The sequence below is a fragment of the Oryctolagus cuniculus genome, chromosome 3 (assembly GCF_051225735.1).
Source record: "Oryctolagus cuniculus isolate XC-2025 breed Fujian yellow rabbit chromosome 3, ASM5122573v1, whole genome shotgun sequence".
Classification (NCBI taxonomy): domain Eukaryota; kingdom Metazoa; phylum Chordata; class Mammalia; order Lagomorpha; family Leporidae; genus Oryctolagus; species Oryctolagus cuniculus.
Window position 1 is genome coordinate 165,020,444 of NC_142869.1, and position 18,390 is coordinate 165,038,833.

At 41.7% G+C, this 18,390-nt stretch overlaps 1 protein-coding gene across 3 annotated transcripts in view; it reads right to left on the minus strand.

The window, feature by feature from the left end:
• The window catches only part of TNPO3 (transportin 3), a 109,841-nt gene that overhangs the window by 64,846 nt on the left and 26,605 nt on the right, over nt 1–18,390 (minus strand). For all 3 annotated transcript variants that reach the window (XM_008258220.5, XM_051848948.3, XM_089328566.1), the window contains 3 exons: nt 13,561–13,761; nt 12,542–12,615; nt 8,410–8,566 (listed from right to left, as the gene is read on the minus strand). In XM_008258220.5, the coding sequence (XP_008256442.2) occupies nt 8,410–8,566; nt 12,542–12,615; nt 13,561–13,761 (432 nt within the window). The remainder of the gene's footprint in view (nt 1–8,409; nt 8,567–12,541; nt 12,616–13,560; nt 13,762–18,390) is intronic.

An 18,390-nucleotide genomic window follows, 5' to 3' on the forward strand; every position in this document is an offset into this window, starting at 1 on the left:
AAAGATTGGTGACAACTAAGTCTGAGGTACAGACCTCTCTGAATGGACACAGGTTGTGTCTTATGTGAGTAACGACCAAAGGGCATCCACTACAGGACTCTCGGTTATCAGGTGGACAAAATAACACACTCTGTAGATTTCCATTGCCATCCCCAGATATCCTATATTCGCTCATTGGGCTCATGCAAAAATTGGCAGAAATTGAAACTATACATGGGAACAATATGGACTTCTAATTACCAAGGCCACTACTGCTGAGTATCTAATATGCCCACAACAGAGACCAACAGAGAATCCTCGGGATGGCACCGTTCTCTGTGGACAACAGGCTGATTACGCCAACTTGTATCAAGGAGGAAACACACGAGTCCTTACAGCAATAGACTTATATTCTGGATATAGATTTCCCATTCCTGCTTGTAATACTTCTGCCAGCACTTACAATCACAGACCCACAGGATGCCTCATCTATCGATCATAATATTTCTCATAGCACAGTATCTGATGGAAGAATTGATACTGGGGCTGGCATTATAGCACAGCAGGTAAACCTACAACTGGTGATGCCAGCATCCCATATGCATGCCAGTTCTTGTTCTGGCTTCTCCACTTCCAATCCAGCTCCCTACTAATGCACCGGGGAAGGCAGTAGATGGCCCAAGTGCTTGGGCCCCTGCCACCCATGTGAGGGACCTGGCTCAAGCTCCTGGCTTCAGCCTGGCTTTTCCCAGGCCATTGCAGTCACTTGGGGAGTGAATCAGCAGATAGAAGATTGTGTGTGTTTGTGTGTGTGTCCCCTTCTCTCTACATAACTCTTTCAAACAAATCTTTAAAAAAAAATTTTTTATTAGAGCAAAAGAAGTACAGTAATAGGCACCTTTAAACACCATTGGTTTGAGACCTTGAAACCAAAGAAAGGAATGCCTCCACCAGGAAACACAAAACAATTCCAGTGAACGGAAGATGAGACCACCGTTGGATAATATGGGCTACTTATGCCACTGAACCAACAGGGCAAAGAGGTTAATCTGTAGGCAGAAGTGACTGATACCAATTACCAAGAAGAAACTGGGTTGCTTCTAAACCACGGAAGCAAGGAGCACTCAGTCTGGAATGATGCCCAATAGTAAAGGTTAATGGAAAACTACAGAAACAGTAACAAAAGCAGCATGCCTGTAGGCTTAGAGTTTTTGGGAAAGATCTGGGTCACTTTACCACATAAAAAACCCCCAACAAGCTAAGCTTCTGGCCAAAGCATGGGAAAGATGCAATGAGCTATGAAAGAACAGTCATTGAGATCAATTAGTCTGTGACCCATAACACAGATGAAGTCTGTGGTAGCTCTGTGTATTTTCTAATTGCTTGTTACGTCACCCCTGCAGGAGTTTAAATGGCAGAAGACTGTGGCGGGTTACAGATTTATTGCCTCTCAACTATAAATTCACCCTATTAGACTGCTCTGTGAAAACAGATCTGGAGCCTGTAAACAGTTTTCCCGTGTCAGCTGGCACCGAAGGCTTGTCAGTAGGACACTGGCGGGACGCTGCTGCCTGTTTCCAATGAACCCGCTCAGCAGCCTCCTGCACCACGCGCAGCCTCTCCTGCACCGGCTTCCCGGTGCCCTCTGGGGCCCACTTCTTGCAGCTGCCTGCACCACGCCTCCACCTTCGCCAACAACTTTGGAGCAAAAGCGCCTCTAGCTCCTGAAGAATGACCAGCTTTTCCAGCACCAGATTCCTACTGCACACCTGGGTTTCTCGAGGGCCCTCGGTGTACCATGGCCAGCAGCATTCCCCATATTCCAACACCCAGGCAGTTTGTGGCCCAGGGCCTCTAGGGAGACAGACTTCTGATGTTGGGCTTTGTTGCACTTCCAGAGAAGCAGATTTCCAACAGCAGCAACACCAGTGATTCCGCTACCCACCAGCAAGCTGTGGCAATGTCTTCTCCAGCAAGGTCTGGACCTACGCCCTGGGAAGACGGACTTTTTCTTCACTGGATGCTCTCTCACAAACAGGGTTAAGACTAGTCCTTGTATCTATTTTATTTCCATATTTAGAGTTCTCTTTATTCCTTTCTAAATAATCCCTCATTATTGTAATCCTGTTATAGTTAATAATTTCTCACATTCAACAATGTGGTTTCTTTTCCTGACTGAGTCGAGACCAACAATAAAAGGAACAAAGGATTCCAGATCTGGAGTAAGGAAGAAATTAGATGAGCATTAGTCATTTTTTCAAGTTGGGAAGCAAAGAAGTGCTCTGGTAACCAAAGTTATGACATTTTGAGAATCAAAAGAATGATTTTAGTGGAAATTCAGAATCAACAAAAATCCATGAGCCCACAGTACTTCAAAAAAGAGATACCCAGAATAAAAAACAAAAAAACTGAGTGACACTTGAGACAGCTTTACAAAGAATCTACATTTGGGGGCTGGCATTGTGGTATAACTGGTTAAGACACCTGCAATGTTGGCATCCCATATGGGCACTGGCTCAAATCCTGGCCACTCCACTTCCAACCCATCTTCCTGTTAATGCACCTGGGAAAAGCAGTGGAAGATGGCCCAAGTCCCCAAGTCCTTGGGCCCCTGCACCAACGCGGGAGACCCAGAAGAAACTCCTGGCTCCTGGCTTAGCCTGGCCCAGCCCTGGCTGTGCAGCCATTTGGGGAGTGTACCAGTGGATGGAAGATCTCTCTCTCTCTCTCTCCCTCTCTTTCTCTGCTTTTCAAATAAACCAAATAAATCTTTTTTAAAAATCCATATTTTGAAAATGGGAAATAAAAAACTTTTAAAAAAAATTAAAGGGGCCAGCGCCATGGCGCAGTAGGTTAGTTAATCCTCCACCTGTGGCGCCAGCATCCCATATGAGCGCCAGTTCTAGTCCCAGCTGCTCCTCTTCCAGTCAGCTCTCTGCTGTGGCCTGGGAAAGCAGTGGAGCACGGCCCAAGTCCTTGGGACCCTGCACCTGCATGGGAGACCCAGAAGAAGCTCCTGGCTCCTGGCTTCAGATCGGCCCAGCTCCAGCCATTGAGGCCACTTGGGGAGTGAACCAATGGAAGGAAGACCTTTCTTTCTGTCTCTGCCTCTCACTGTCTGTAGCTCTACCTCTCAACTAAATGAATAAAATCTTTAAAATAATTAAAAATCAATTGATATGTTCAAAGAATGACAGAAATAGAAAAACATCATTTTGTAAACTTTAATGGAATTAGTGATTAAGGTAATCATTAAGGTAATTAAAGATTATCAATTGGAATTTAAAACTAAAGGCTGATAAAAAATTGGACATTTGAAAAATAAAAAGCTACTATCACACAAATTATATTACAAAGAAGAAAAATTTTATAAATGGAGGGATCAAACCATCATAAACCTAATGCAGTAGTCAACCCTGAAAATGGAAATTCAATTGAAAAGCATGTATCTTCTGATAAGACAAAACATGACATACCTAGGATGAATGCTAATGTTTAACTTTTTTTTTTTTTTTAAGATTTATTTTATTTATTTGAAAGAGTTACAAAGAGAGGTAGAGACAGAGAGAGAGGTCTTCCATCTGCTGGTTCATTCTCCAGATGGACGCAATGGCCAGAGCTGTGCCGATCCGAAGCCAAAAGCCAGGAGCTTCTCCCAGGTATGCCACACTGATGCAGGGGCCCGAAGACTTGGGCCATCTTCTACTGCTATCCCAGGTCACAGCAGAGAGCTGGATCGGAAGAGGAGCAGTTGGGACTTGAACCGGCGCCCATATGGGATGCCGGCGCTTCAGGCCAAGGCTTTAACCCTCTGTGCCACAACGCCGGCCCCTAATGTTTTAACTTTTAAAAATCAATCTACAAAGTCCCTCTTTTTCTCAATCAGGATTCTGGGAAATTAAATCCTAAAGAAAATGATCTGAATAACTATTTTCTCAATTATTCTAAGAATGGTATATGCAGTACAGAGAATTCATTATATACTTGGATGCCTTGGGCATTAAACAAAGAGGCAATCAGAAAATCAAGAATGTATGATATTTTCTAAAACATCAGTTCCAATCTCTTCAACAAATCATGTCATTCTGAAAAAGGAAGAGGATGGGACCAGGGGCCAGGGGCCAGCATTGTGGTGCAGTGGCTTAAGCTGCTGCCTGCATACTGACATCCCATATGGGACATGCCATGTTAGAATGCTAGTTTACTCCTGGTTGCTCCATTCCTGAAACAGCTACCTGCTAATGCAACCAGGAAAGCAGCAGAAGATGGTCCAAGTATTTGGGCCCCAGCTACCCATGTGGGGGACCTGGTTGGAGTTTCAGGCTCCTGGCTTCAGCCTGAACGATCCCTGGCCTTTGAGGCCATTTAAGGAATGAACTAGTGGATGGAAGACCTCTTTCTCCCTCCCCACCCCTTGTCACTCTGCCTGTCAAATAAATAAATCTTAAAAAAAAGAAAAGAAAAGAGAAGAGAAGAAAAGAAAACCTGATATAAGGGATGGGCAATTGACACAGTGGGTAGGAGACTCGCATGCCACATAAGAGTGCCTTCCTTGTTCAAGTCCTGGCTCTGCTCTACATTCCAGCTTCCTAATACACACCCTGGGAGGTAGCAGGTGATGGTTCGGGTATTTGGGTCCCACCACCCATGTGGGAGACCTAGATGGAGTCATGCTCTCCTGGATTTGAGCTGGGAAAACACTGGCTGTTTCGGGTATTTAAGAAATGAATGCTGTGGCGCAGTGGGTTAATGCCCTGGCCTGAAGCGCGGCATCCCATGTGGGCACTAGTTCGAGACCCGGCTGCCCCACTTCCTGTCTAGCTCTCTGCTATGGCCCGGGATAGCAGTGGAGGATGGCCCAAGTCCTTGGGCCCCTGCACCCGCGTGGGAGACCCAGAGGAAGCTCCTGGCTTCGGATCGGTGCAGCTCCACCCGTTGCGGCCATCTGGGGGAGTGAACCAGCAGATGGAAGACCTCTCTCTCTCTCTACCTCTCCTCTTTCTGTGTAACTCTGACTTTCAAATAAATAAATAAATAAATCTTTAAAAAAATGAATCAGCTAGACAGGAGATCTCTGACTCCCTCTCTTTAAAAAAATAAATAGAAAAAGTTTATGGAAAATGGAATTAAAAGTTTATTTTAAAACAAAAACCTGATATAAGGCAAGGTACTTGACTAGATATTGATTTGGAAAAAACCATAGAAATGATTTTTTTAAGCCAACTGGGAAAATGTGAATATGGTCTGGGCACTTATTAGATGATACAAACATTTACTGAAATGTAAAGACATAGGTGGATGGCCCAAAAAGGCAGGATACAGGAGGGTAGGTTGAGTATAATCTCATTTGGGTTAAAAAAAAAAATCTGGAGCCGGTGCAGCGGCTCAATAGGCTAATCCTCCACCTTGAGGCGCCAGCACATCGGGTTCTAGTCCTGGTCGGGGCACCGGATTCTGTCCCGGTTGCCCCTCTTCCAGGCCAGCTCTCTGCTATGGCCTGGGAGTGCAGTGGAGGATGGCCCAAGTGCTTGGGCCCTGCACCCCATGGGAGACCAGGAGAAGCACCTGGCTCCGGCCTTCGGATCAGCATGGTGCGCTGGCCGCAGCGCACCAGCCGCGGTGGCCATTGGAGGGTGAACCAACGACAAAGGAAGACCTTTATCTCTGTCTCTCTCTCTCTCACTGTCTACTCTGCCTGTATATATAAAAAAAAAATCTGTACATATGTTCATAAAAAAATATGTTCACAGAGGATATGTATCACAAGGTTAACAACATGATCACCAGATGGTTTGAATATAATTTGTTTATTTAGATTTTCTAATTCTATATGATACTATTGTTTGAAAAAAATGATCAACTGAAAAATTAAACATACATTTAACTTAAAAGAATAATTTCACAATTAATTTCTAACATCAAACTGAACATAATTTTAACAAAACTATTTTTTAAACAAAAAATTTTATGATGTTACAGAAGTACTGAAACAAACCTCTAAAAATCATCTATTACAACCACATTACTGAGAAAAGTAAGCCAGACTGTAAGACCCAAAAATGGGTACAATCAATTTAATACCACCTGGGTCAGGAACCAATAGACTTCTTTAGCAAAGGGGTAGACAGTAAATAGTTCAGGCTTGGCAAGCCCTATAGTCTTTTGGAAACTACTCAATTCTGCTAAGGTAGTTCAAAATAACAGACATAGACAAAACATAAAAAATGGGTATAGCTGTGTTCCAATAAAACTTCACTGGCAAAAATGGGCAACCAACCTATAGACCATACATTCACCCAACCATCCGTGGTCTAAACGCAAGCCTGGGGAACCTTTTACCTGCCAAGGGACATTTGGCCATACAAAATTGTCAACTTAAAAATTAGCCTGCTATAAATTTATTGAATTTTGAGTCCTACCTGCAGATGCCTTGGCAGAATCAGAGCAAATGATTTGATAGGCCTTATGTGGCCTGGGGATTGGACATTCCCTACCCCTGGTCTAAAGCATTAAAAAATCCAACTAATTGAAAGGGACCAATCACATTTATTTCTTCAAAAAATAATGTGCTTTTAGCTAATGTATAGTTGTGATATTGCTGAAGGGTCAAGTAAAGTCTTCTATCACCTCAGTAACAAAATTTGAATTTGTCTTTAAGAGAGGATCTGTTCTTTAACAAAGTTAAGTTTATTCACACTTCCCTTCCATGGTTCTTCATCAAGAACAAGAGTTAGTAGCGTAAATTAGAAGAGCATGGAATACATAATTGGAAATTCAAATTCTAAATTACCTAACACATAATTCTAGAGTTTATTTCTCATTCATAAACTGGAGATAGTATCATTCTCAGAGGATTACACAGAAGCTCAAGAATAGTTGTTGGAAGTATTTTGTAATTGTAAAATGTTACATAGATGCCAAAGTATTACTATTACCACATTTTGCAAACTGAGCTATTTTACAATGTGATATTATGACATATATATTTTGGGTTTTTGTCTACGTTTCCTTGCTCATATCTTCTTTCGCAAGGCAGGCCATAGTCATAATACCTTCCTCATCCAGAGAGGTCACGCCTAACACCAGAGAAAGGAATGCTGAAGAATGTGAAGAGACGGGCCTGCCTGGATCTTCCCATCCAGTTTACCAGCATTCATGCCTACACAACAAGTCTCCATAAAAAGCCAAGAGGGGGACAGGCACCAGCGCTGTGGTGCAGTGGGTTAACGCCCTGGCCTGAAGCGCTGGCATCCCTTATGGGTGCCGGTTCAAGACCCGGCTGCTCCTCTTCGGATCCAGCTCTCTATACTATGGCCTGGGATAGCAGCATCCATGTGGGATACCTGGAAGAAGCTCCTGGCTTCTGGCTTCGGATAGGCACAGCTCCGGCCGTTGCGGCCATCTGGGGAATGAACCAGAAGATGGAAGATCTCTCTCTCTCTCTGCCTTTCCTTCTCTCTCTGTGTAACTCTGATTTTCAAGTAAATAAATTTAAAAAAAAAAAAAAAAAAAAAAAAGGCCGGGGACCAGCACTGTGGCATATCGAGTAAAGCAGTACCAGTTTGAGTTCCAGCTGCTCTACTTCCAACCCAGCTCCCTGCTAATGGCCTGGGAAAAGCAGCAAAAGATGCTCCAACTGCTTGGGTCCTGCACCCACGTGGGAGACCTCGAAGAAGCGCCTAACTCCTGGCTTCAGCCTGGCCCAATCCTGGTTACTGCGGCCATTTGGAGAGTGAATCAATGGATAGAAGATCTCTCTGTCTGTCTGTCTCTCTCTCTCTCTCTCTGTAACTCTTTCAAATAAGTAAAATAAATCTTAAAAAATAAAACCAAAAGGGCATCCAAACTTGTGGAGGTTCTTGGAGGGCAGTACCCGGAGCGGGCACAGAAGCTCCACACCTCTTCTTCCACACTTCACCCTGCGCACCTCTTCATCTGCATCATTCCAATATCCTTTATTATAAACCAGTAAACAGAAATGTTTCCTTGAGTTTTGCGAATCACTCAAATTAATCAACCCAAGAAGGGGTTATGGGAAGCAGGTTTACAGCCTGTCAGAAGTATAGGTAAAACAACGTAAAGCTTGCAACTGGCATCTAACATGTGTATGGTAGTCAGGGGTGTGAGAGAGGGAAGTGAGTATATGGTGGCAATCTTGGGGAATGAGCATCCAACCTATGGAATCTGATGCTGTTTCCAGGTAGACAGTGTCAGAATTAAAGTGACTTAAGGATGAAGAATTGCTTGCTTGCTGGCACAGAGAAATTCCCACACCTTTTAGGATCACAGAAGTCTTCTGTGAATTGTTGTGGAATTAAGGCAGAAAGAAAAATGCCTTTTTCTTTTTGACACACACAACCATGCAATTAGATTACAAAATAACCACCAAGCTTTCTGCCCCTAGGGCGCAACTAGATATTTCAAACTTACCAATAGAGATACTACTGTACTAGAGTAGAAGGCCAAATCTTCTATAATTTCTGTGCGCCGGTTAGCTCCGATTCGTAAGGAACGACTATGTACTTCTTCAGGTAATACTGTAAGGATCTCCAGCAAAAAAGGCAGAGAAGTTACATCATTGCTGTATCTGGAAAAGAAAATGGTCAAAATGGATCAGTTATTCACTAGAAAATACACAGCAACCACCAGAATAATTCATAGCAACAAAAACAGCATTCTGATGACTGTTAAGGGGGATAGAAAAAATACAGATTGATCATTTGGAAAGGTATGAAAAATCATCCAATCAACATTTCAAGTTGTATAATCTTTGACCCAGGAGTTTCACTTTTAGGACACCAGTATCCCACAAGCATCCCATTTTGGAGGGTCTGGTTTGAGTCCCAGCTCCTCTGCCTGAGCCAGCTCCCTACTGACGTGCACCCTTAGAAGTAGAACAAATAACTGGGTCCCTGCCATACACAAAGGAAGCCTGGATTGAGTTCCAGGCTCTTGGCTTTGACCTGGCCCAACCCTAGCTGTTGTGGACGTTTGGGGAGTGGGCCAGTGGATGAAAGAGCTATCTCAGTCTTCTGCCTTTCAAATAAAAGTAGAAAAAAAATTTTTAAAAAGGTTACAGTCATACAATGGAACATGAAGTGCACTATAATGAAATTTATATATGTCATAAAATGAAAAGACCATGATGTATTAAGTGAAAAAAGTAAATGAAACATTAAATGAACAAATGCACAAGTGTATGTATATTAGAACATATATGGGCTGGTGCTGTGGCTGACTAGGCTAATCCTCCACCTGTGGCGCTGGCACACCAAGTTCCAGCCCCGGTCAGGGCGCCGGATTCTGTCCCGGTTGCCCCTCTTCCAGGCCAGCTCTCTGCTGTGGCCCGGGAGTGCAGTGGAGGATGGCCCAAGTCCTTGGCCCTGCACCCCATGGGAGACCAGGAAAAGCACCTGGCTCCTGCCTTCGGATCAGCGCAGTGCGCCAGCCGCAGCAGCCATTGGGGGGTGAACCAACGGCAAAGGAAGACCTTACTCTCTGTCTCTCTCACTGTCCACTCTGCTTGTCAAAACAAACAAACAAACAAACAATCCATATATGTACTTATTTATTTTTATTTTTAAAATTCTTAAAGAACAGTCTAGGAGTATATAGCCAATCATGAATAGTGGTTGTTTATAAAACATAGGAGTAAGGAGAAAACATAGTGTTTACTATGTACTTTTTTTTTTTTTTTTTTTTTTTAGATTTATTTATTTGTTTGTTTGAAAGGCAGAGTTACAAAGAGGCAGAGCTCCACAATGGCTGGAGCTGGGCCAGGCCAAAGCCAGGAGCTTCTGCCAGGTCTCCCACGTGGATGCAGGGGTCCAAGGACTAGGACTTTCTTCTGCTGCTTTCTCAGGCACATTAGCAGGGAGCTGGATCAGAAATGGAACAGTCAGGACTCAAACCAGCACCCACATGGTGCTGCAAGTGGTGGCTTTACCTACTACACCACAGCGTCAGCCCCATTCATTTTTTGTTGTTGTTAGTTTTTTTTTTAACTTTTATTTAATAAATACAAATTTCGAAAGTACAACTTTTGGATTATAGCGGTTTTCCCCCCATAACCACCTTCCTACCTTCAAACCATTCCATCTCTTACTCCCTCTCCCATCCCATTCTTCATTAAGATTCATTTTTAATTATCTTTATACAGAAGATCAACTTTGTATATACTAAGTAAAGATTTCAACAGTTACACCCACACAGACACACAAAGTATAAAGTACTGTTTGAATACTAGTTTTACTGTTAATTCTCACTGTACAACACATTAAGGACAGGGATCCTACATGGGGAATAAGTGTACAGTGACTCCTGTTGTTGATTTAACAATTGACACTCTTATTTATGATGTTAGTAATCAACCGGGGCTCTTATCATCAGTTGCCAAGGCTATGGAAGCCTCCTGAGTTCACAAACTCTGACCTTACTTGGACAAGGTCATAATCAAAGTGAAAGTTCTCTCCTCCCTTCAGAGAAAGGTACCTCCTTCTTTGATGGCCCATTCTTTTCACTGGGATCCCACTCACAGAGATCTTTCATTTAGGTAATTTCTTTCTTTCTTTCTTTTCTTTCTTTCTTTTTTTTTTTTTTTTTTTTTTTTTGCCATAGTTTCTTGGCTTTCCATGCCTGAGAAACTCTCATGGGCTTTTTAGCCAGATCTGAATGCCTTAAGGGCTGACTCTGAGGCCAGAGTGTCAGCCCCATTCATTATCTACTTTGATTTTAATTCTTTGTAAAGTTTTTATTTAAAGATTTATTTATTTCAAAGAGTTGCAAAGAAAGAAGGAAAGACACACACACACATACAGAGAGGCAGGAAGGGGGAGGGGGAGAGGGAGAGGGAAAGGGAGAGGGAGAGTAAGAGATTGAACATCCATCCACTGGTTCACTCCCTAGATGGCCACCAATGGCCAGGGCTGGGCCAGGTCAAGCTAGGAGGCAAGAGCTTCATCCGGGTCTCCCACATGGGTGTAAGGGTCCAAGTACTTGAGCCATCTTCTGCTGCTTTTCCCAGGCCATTAGCAAAGAGCTGAACAGCTGGGACTCAAAACAGCACCCATATGGGATGCCAGCTTCACATACAGCTTTATCTGCTACACCACAATGCCAGCCCCTTGAAGTTTTTATTTACTAATTTGAGAAAGAGACAGAAACAGATAGATACAGAGAAAGAACTCTCATCCACTGGTTCACTCCCAAATGCCCACAACACCTAGGGCTGGGCTGGGCTGGGCCAAAGTCAGGAACCAGGAAATCAATCCTGGTTTCCCATTTGGGTGGCAGGAACCCAATTACTTGAGCTATCAAGACTGCCTCCATGGGTCTCTATTAGCAAGTCCTAGTGTCAGGAAAGAGAGCCAGGAACAAAATTCAGGCACTCTCTGATGTGGGACACAGGAGTCTTAGTCAGCATTTTAACTGCTCGGCTAAACACCCAGTGCCACGTTGTACTTTAAGTTTCCATGCTGGCCGGTGCCGTGGCTCAACAGGCTAATCCTCCACCTTGAGGCACCGGCACACCGGGTTCTAGTTCCATTTGGGGCACCGGATTCTGTCCCGGTTGCCCCTCTTCCAGGCCAGCTCTCTGCTATGGCCTGGGAGTGCAGTGGAGGATGGCCCAAGTGCTTGGGCCTTGCACCTGCATGGGAGACCAGGAAAAGCACCTGACTCCTGCCTTCGGATCAGTGCAATGCGCTGGTGGCGGCGGCTATTGGAGGGTGAACCAACGGCAAAAAAGGAAGACCTTTCTCTCTGTCTCTCTCTCACTGTCCACTCTGTCAAAAAAAAAAAAAAAAAAAAAAAGTATCCATGCTGTGAAAAGTTTTTTCAAGTTACGTATTTGCCTAAAAAAAATTATCTTAAAAAAATAAACTATCAGAAGCAGGAATTTGGCCTAGCGGTGGAGACTTAAACTAGAGTTCCCTGGGTTCGATTCCTGGCTCTCGCTCCTGACTCCAGCTTCCTGCTAATGCAGATCCTGGTAGGTACTGCTAATGAATAAGTAGATTATTTCCACGCAAGTGGAGGACCTGGATTTCATTACCCGATTTCAACCTTGGCCCTGGACAGCTGCTTTCCCAGACACATCAGCAGGGAGCTGGATCACAAGTGGAGCAGCCACGACAAGAACTGGCACCCATATGAGATTCCAGCATTAAGGTGATGGCTTAACTTGCTATGTCACAATCCCAGTCCTAGAATAATACTGTCCCCCTGACAGGAAGTATATTCATAACAACCTTTAATATAATTCTAAATACTATGAATATATTTTTTATAAAATTATTGATATTCCAGTTAGTGGGAATAAGCCACAAGGCAATAAAAGACTGTTCATTTAATTCGAGGAGTGAGTGTGTAAATTATGAAGCCTTTTTATATGCCACATGACATACATATCTGTAAAACTTAAATGATTTTCTCTAACAAATATTAAGAATATATACTAACAGTTTCGGGAAACAGTCAAATGTCTAACTACTGCCAACAAATTTCCCTGTGTAGGTTAGTGGTAATTCCAAATGCTGGTATACAGTCAGTACGAATTACTTACTTTTCCACCAATGTTTGTACACATCCCTTCCAGGAAGGCATCTGTAGGGCAAGGTCTGCTATTGCTAAAGCCAGCTGAATAAGAAAAGAGATTAAACAAATGAATAGAACAGATGAACAGAAATAGGGTTACCATCCATGTTAATTGGAAAGCAAAGAAATTAAATGTCTTCTAAACAATAGGGCAACTAGACTAATATCCTCCTCTTTCCCTCACCCCTACAACCATATATACATATGGTTTAGTATACATAACTCTTCTGGATTAGCTATAAATTGCTGGGAATAACCTTTAAAAATTAAAAAAAAAAAACAGCAATGACAAAAGATATCAGAAAGAATATAGATTTTTCTCCAGGAAATATCAATACTTAATTTTATTTGGCAACACCATAGACCTTCACAGACAGATACATTCTACTTTGCCAAAAGACCAGAGCTACCGACATTCAGATCCATTACTTAGTCCTCCAGTAATGGATCACCATTTCCTCCTCTTTATTTCTCATCTTTAAAAAGCCTTATGCAAAAGCTTCCTCTACCAGAGCACTTATATGCCAGGTGGAGAACACATATGAAAATGTACTCATAAAAACTTCCAGTTTTTCTTTCGAGTGTATTTTTTCTCTAAAAGGAAAAGGCTAGATGTTCTAGCTCATCATTTCACTCCTGAAGTTTTTACAGTCAACCAACCCAGGAAACATTCTTTAAAAAGGAAACTACACATACCTCTGCCCAGCATGATATAGAATTTTTACCATCTACAATTTTAACAGCAGAGGGCATATAACATGCCTTTCAAATGTACACTTACCTTTCCCATTTTGATATGTTAGTTTGAAACCAAATGAACTTGAAAATACAAAAGATTAAAATTTACACTTTCTATCCACTTACAATACAGTAATGTGTCTGTAATAAAGTTAACGTTACTTCATATGGCCCAGCAATATCAAGCAAAATAAACTTGATAAATCCAAATGGCTTACAAATTTCCCTAGGCAGAAGCACAGGATTTACCTGCGTTACAATGATAGGTGACAAGTCTTTCAAGTTCTGAATATGGGTTAGCAATGAGTCTCGTAAAGAGGCATGAGAGTCTGTAGGGAGCTCATAAAATGAGGTTTGAATCTTCATTTTCATAGTCTGTGCAGCAAAATAGCATGATTCCACATCCTGGCGGATCTGTAACAATTGGTCTGAAATTTCCCATGCATGAACCTGAAAGTTGATCAGACAAAGATGTCTTAAAAACTGCTTTCTCAATAATTTGAATTCTATATAACCGCAGCACATATAAATATAGATCAAAGTATAATGAAAGAAAAATATGGCAAACTAAAGGAACCATTAATTAAGCCAATACCTCAAACTGCACTGCTGTAGGCCCTGTTCAACAAAAATAGTCCCTAAAGTCTCTCTGAATCATTTTAAGATGGTATGAGGGCTATCACTTGAAGCAACAGATATAATCATGCTGATTAGAATCATTAACTATATAAAAGGAAAGTATTTAAAAAAATATTCCACAAGTTTCTAATAAACCTAAATGTCACTATATAAAAGTCTAACTAACCCTAATCTATAGGTTGGATGTTTCTTCTATTATTTATTAATAATAAACAAGCTTTGCTCATTCTGAGACTTGAATCTGGAAGCTGGTTTTAATATATACAACAAATAGGAAGTGTATTTCTTATTGGTCTTAGTAGGCCTAACTTTTCAATCTTTAGCTCCTGATAAAATAATAGAAAACTCTCTTGATTCAATGAATATTTCACATATTTCAATTACTTTATGATGTATCTATTTTAACCAAGTACCAAACACGCTACTAAAATAATTTTCATAGTATAAGCTAAACTTATCAATAGAAATGGTAAGAGCAAAAACATAGGATTTGGTCACTGAAAGCTATTACAAAAGGGAGTCCTATTTTAAAAGTAATCTTGGGGTCAAAATCACACAGTACACAATAAGCAACAAACTAATGGTTGATTAATTCAAATCAATTCTACACCAAACTGCCTCTTCATGGGAGAAGGTTAAAATGGACTAGCAACAACAACAAAAAGTCATTCTCAATTTAGGATTAGTCAATTGTGAAGACAGATCACACAGATTTTTCTAGGTTTTTTATGAAGATAAAGCATACTTCACAAGCACGTAATTATTCAAGATCTTTCCAAATAGCAAGTCAAGATATAAAAAGCAGGTAGAATAAATGGCCTATATGAGTTCCTAAAGTAATCTGAAAACAGCTTAAATTTTACTAACACAAATTTCATTTTTAATCAAATATTAAATTAGTAGACTGTAAACATTAACTTCCTTCTAGATATGGTGTATTTTGCTAATTTTTGTACTTTTTGTCCCTAGCATATTGCCTCAAAAACACTCAACAAATGTTTACTGAATCATTAAAATACCAACTTTCCTCCCTCAAGTAAAAAATTTTCCAGCCAGTTTTTAACCACTCATTATCTAACCAGTAACCGAAGCATATCTATAGTTCAATATGCTGTCACACAATGGTTTTTTTGCTCAAATTATTTTTAAATAATAAAATGATTCTATAAAAGCTCTGACAGAACAATTAGCAAAACTAAAGATAATGAACATTCACAATAAAACTGCATTATCCAGTCATCTCCAAGGGTATCTCTAAGAACCCCAAAACATAAGTGAATGAGAACAAAACAATGGTATCTGAAGGACTTGCTGTGGTTTCATCAGTAAAAGCAGAGGCCTCTGGGTATCTAACGGATTTAAAAGCAGTGGAACACCGAAAGAGCCATTAGGTAAACAATGTAAAGTAGAGGGGGGCAACGTGAGAACTGCAGTTGAAATAGAGTTTCTTCTTAAAAAAAAAATACATACATATATATATTTGAAAGGCAGTTAGAGAGAGAGAATGAGAGACAAGAGAGACAAATCTTCTATCTACTGGTTCACTCTCCCAAATGGCTGCAACAGCCAGGGCTGGGCCAGGAACCTGAACTACACTGAGGTCTCCCACATGGGTAGCAGGGGCCCAAGTACGCAGGCCATCATCCACTGTTTTCCCAGGCACATTAGCAGGGAGCTGGATTGGAAATGGAACAGCAGGATCTCAAATCGGTGGTCATATATGATGCCAGTATTGCAAGTGACAGCGTAACTCAGTGCGCCACAAACGCTGGCCGCTGCAAGTGCTTTTCCCCAATCAAAAAACAAATGAATAAAAGAAACCTACATGAGAACTGGAAATGGAACAATTTAGCCTCTATAAAACCTTCAAACTGATAAAGTCAGGAAAGGCCCCAAACTGAGGAGAAACTGCTATAAACACAGAAGAGGATAGAAGAAGCATAATGGAGATGGAGGAAGAAAAGAAGAGGGAAGCAAAGCTAGGAAAGCTCAGAAATCAAACCGCTAAATGTATGAACACTATCTGCAAAGAGAAAAAGAAACTCTACAAAGTTAGAAATATCATTAACCAAAGCCTTCTAAATGTTCGGAAAAAATAATTTCACACACACACACACAAAAATGATTGAGGCCAAATGTCATATATAGCTGGGGAGGAGGGATAATAAATAAAATAACATCCTATAAGCAAAGTAGGTCTGAAAACTTAATATTTGAAAGCAAGCTTAAAGATACTATGAAAATGACACGAGAGATATGATAGAATTGGAAAAGAAAAGTTTACAACTTAGGTAAAAGAAATCAAGAAAAAAATCACAGCAGAGATTAAACTAGGAAGAATTTCACAAGTATGACTAAACATAAAATATATAATCTATGTTTGTTTTTAATATTTGACAGATACAGTTAGTGAGAGAGAAAGAGAGAAAGGTCTTCCTTCTGTTGGTTCACTCCCCAAATGGCCGCTACGGCCAGCGCTACACTGATCCGAAGCCAGGAGCCAGGTCTCCTCCTGGTCTCCCATGAGGGTGCAGGGGCCCAATCACTTGGGCCATCCTCCACTGCCCTCCGGGGCCACAGCAGAGAGCTGGACTGGAAGAGGGGCAACTGGGACTAGAATCCGGCGCCCATATGGGATGCCCGCGCCGCAGGCGGAGGATTAAGCAATTGAGCCTCAGCGCCGGCCCCAGGAAAGTTTTTTTTAATCATAAAAGAAATGAAGAAAAACAGGCCGGCGACACGGCTCACTAGGCTAATCCTCCACCTTGCGGCGCCGGCACACCAGGTTCTAGTCCCGGTTGGGGCTCCGGATTCTGTCCCGGTTGCCCCTCTTCCAGGCCAGCTCTCTGCTATGGCCCGGGAGTGCAGTGGAGGATGGCCCAAGTCCTTGGGCCCTGCACCCCATGGGAGACCAGGAGAAGCACCTGGCTCCTGCCATCGGATCAGCGCGGTGCGCCGGCCGCGGCGGCCATTGGAGGGTGAACCAACGGCAAAAAGGAAGACCTTTCTCTCTGTCTCTCTCTCTCTCACTGTCCACTCTGCCTGTAAAAAAAAAAAAAAAAAAAAAGAAGAAGAAGAAATGAAGAAAAACAAACATTCAAGATAAAGTGACAAATCTTGAAGATAAGTAGAGAGGATATAGATAATAGGAGTCTGTAAAGAAAATAAGAAAACATAGAAAAAGAACAATTATCAAGAACTACAATTCAACCATGAATATGTACGATTACTATGTGTCAATTAAAACTATTTTAACTGTAAAATTCTTATTTTCATCTCATTTGAAAGTCAGAGAGACAGAACCATATCCTCCATCTCTCCAAACAACCTACTGCAATAGCCACAACTTAGCCAGGCTGGCATCTAGATAAAATTAAGTAACTTACAAGAAAAGATATTTGCTTATCATATACTTTGACTTGAATACTTCATGGCAGAAGAAAAAGAATATGCTGAAAATATGCTAAAAAAGTTGACAAAGATTTTATATACAAACTAATGTTCAATTATTAAGGCCACAAACTCTTACATGCAAAAATTTAGAGATTATAATTCCCAGTAGTCCTTCCTAAACAACCTGCTAAAAACGAGAAAGAGACAGTTTCACAAAGCTGACTAGAGAAACTGAGGCATCAACATAAGAACTGGTGGTAAATATTAAACATGTAGTTTATAAATAGTTGTAAACTATTTCATAAACAAATACAACAAATATGTATTATAGAAATACAAATATAACAAAGAGCAATTGAGGATTAAAATAGCATTAGGATTAAAATAGTATGCAATGCTCATATGCTCTGCAGGTCTGAGGCTATTATTGCATGTTAATGTGAGAAGAGCAACAAAGTGATTAAGGGAGATTCTACTGCTGTCACCCTCTTTGTCCTTGACAACCTGGACGCTCAGCATGGAAGAAAGGAAACAGAGACTAATACAGAGGGGCTTGATGAAAAATTCTTTTTTTATTTTAATTTTTATTTGAAAGTCAAAGTTACACAGAGAGAGGAGAGGCAGAGAGAGAGAGAGAGAGAGAGAGAGAGAGAGAGAGAGGTCTTCCATCCGCTGGTTCACTCCCCAATTGGCTGCAGTGGCTGGAGCTGCGCTGATCCGTAGCCAGGAGCCAAGAGCTTCCTCTGGGTCTCCCACGCGGGTGCAGGGGCCCAAGGACTTGGGCCATCTTCCACTGCTTTCCCAGGCCACAGCAGAGAGCTGGATGGGAAGTAGAGCAGCCAGGTCCCAAACCGGTGCCCATATGGGATGCCCGCGCTTCAGGCCAGGGCATTAACCCGCTGTGCCACAGTACCAGCCCCAAGGAAAAAGTCTTGTAGTGCTGAATATCAATTAGAAATATCAATACAATACCCAGCCCAGCAACACTTTGTAGGCTTCATGTCCACACTATGTTCTTTAAAATCAATTTTGAACTGAGTGAAATCA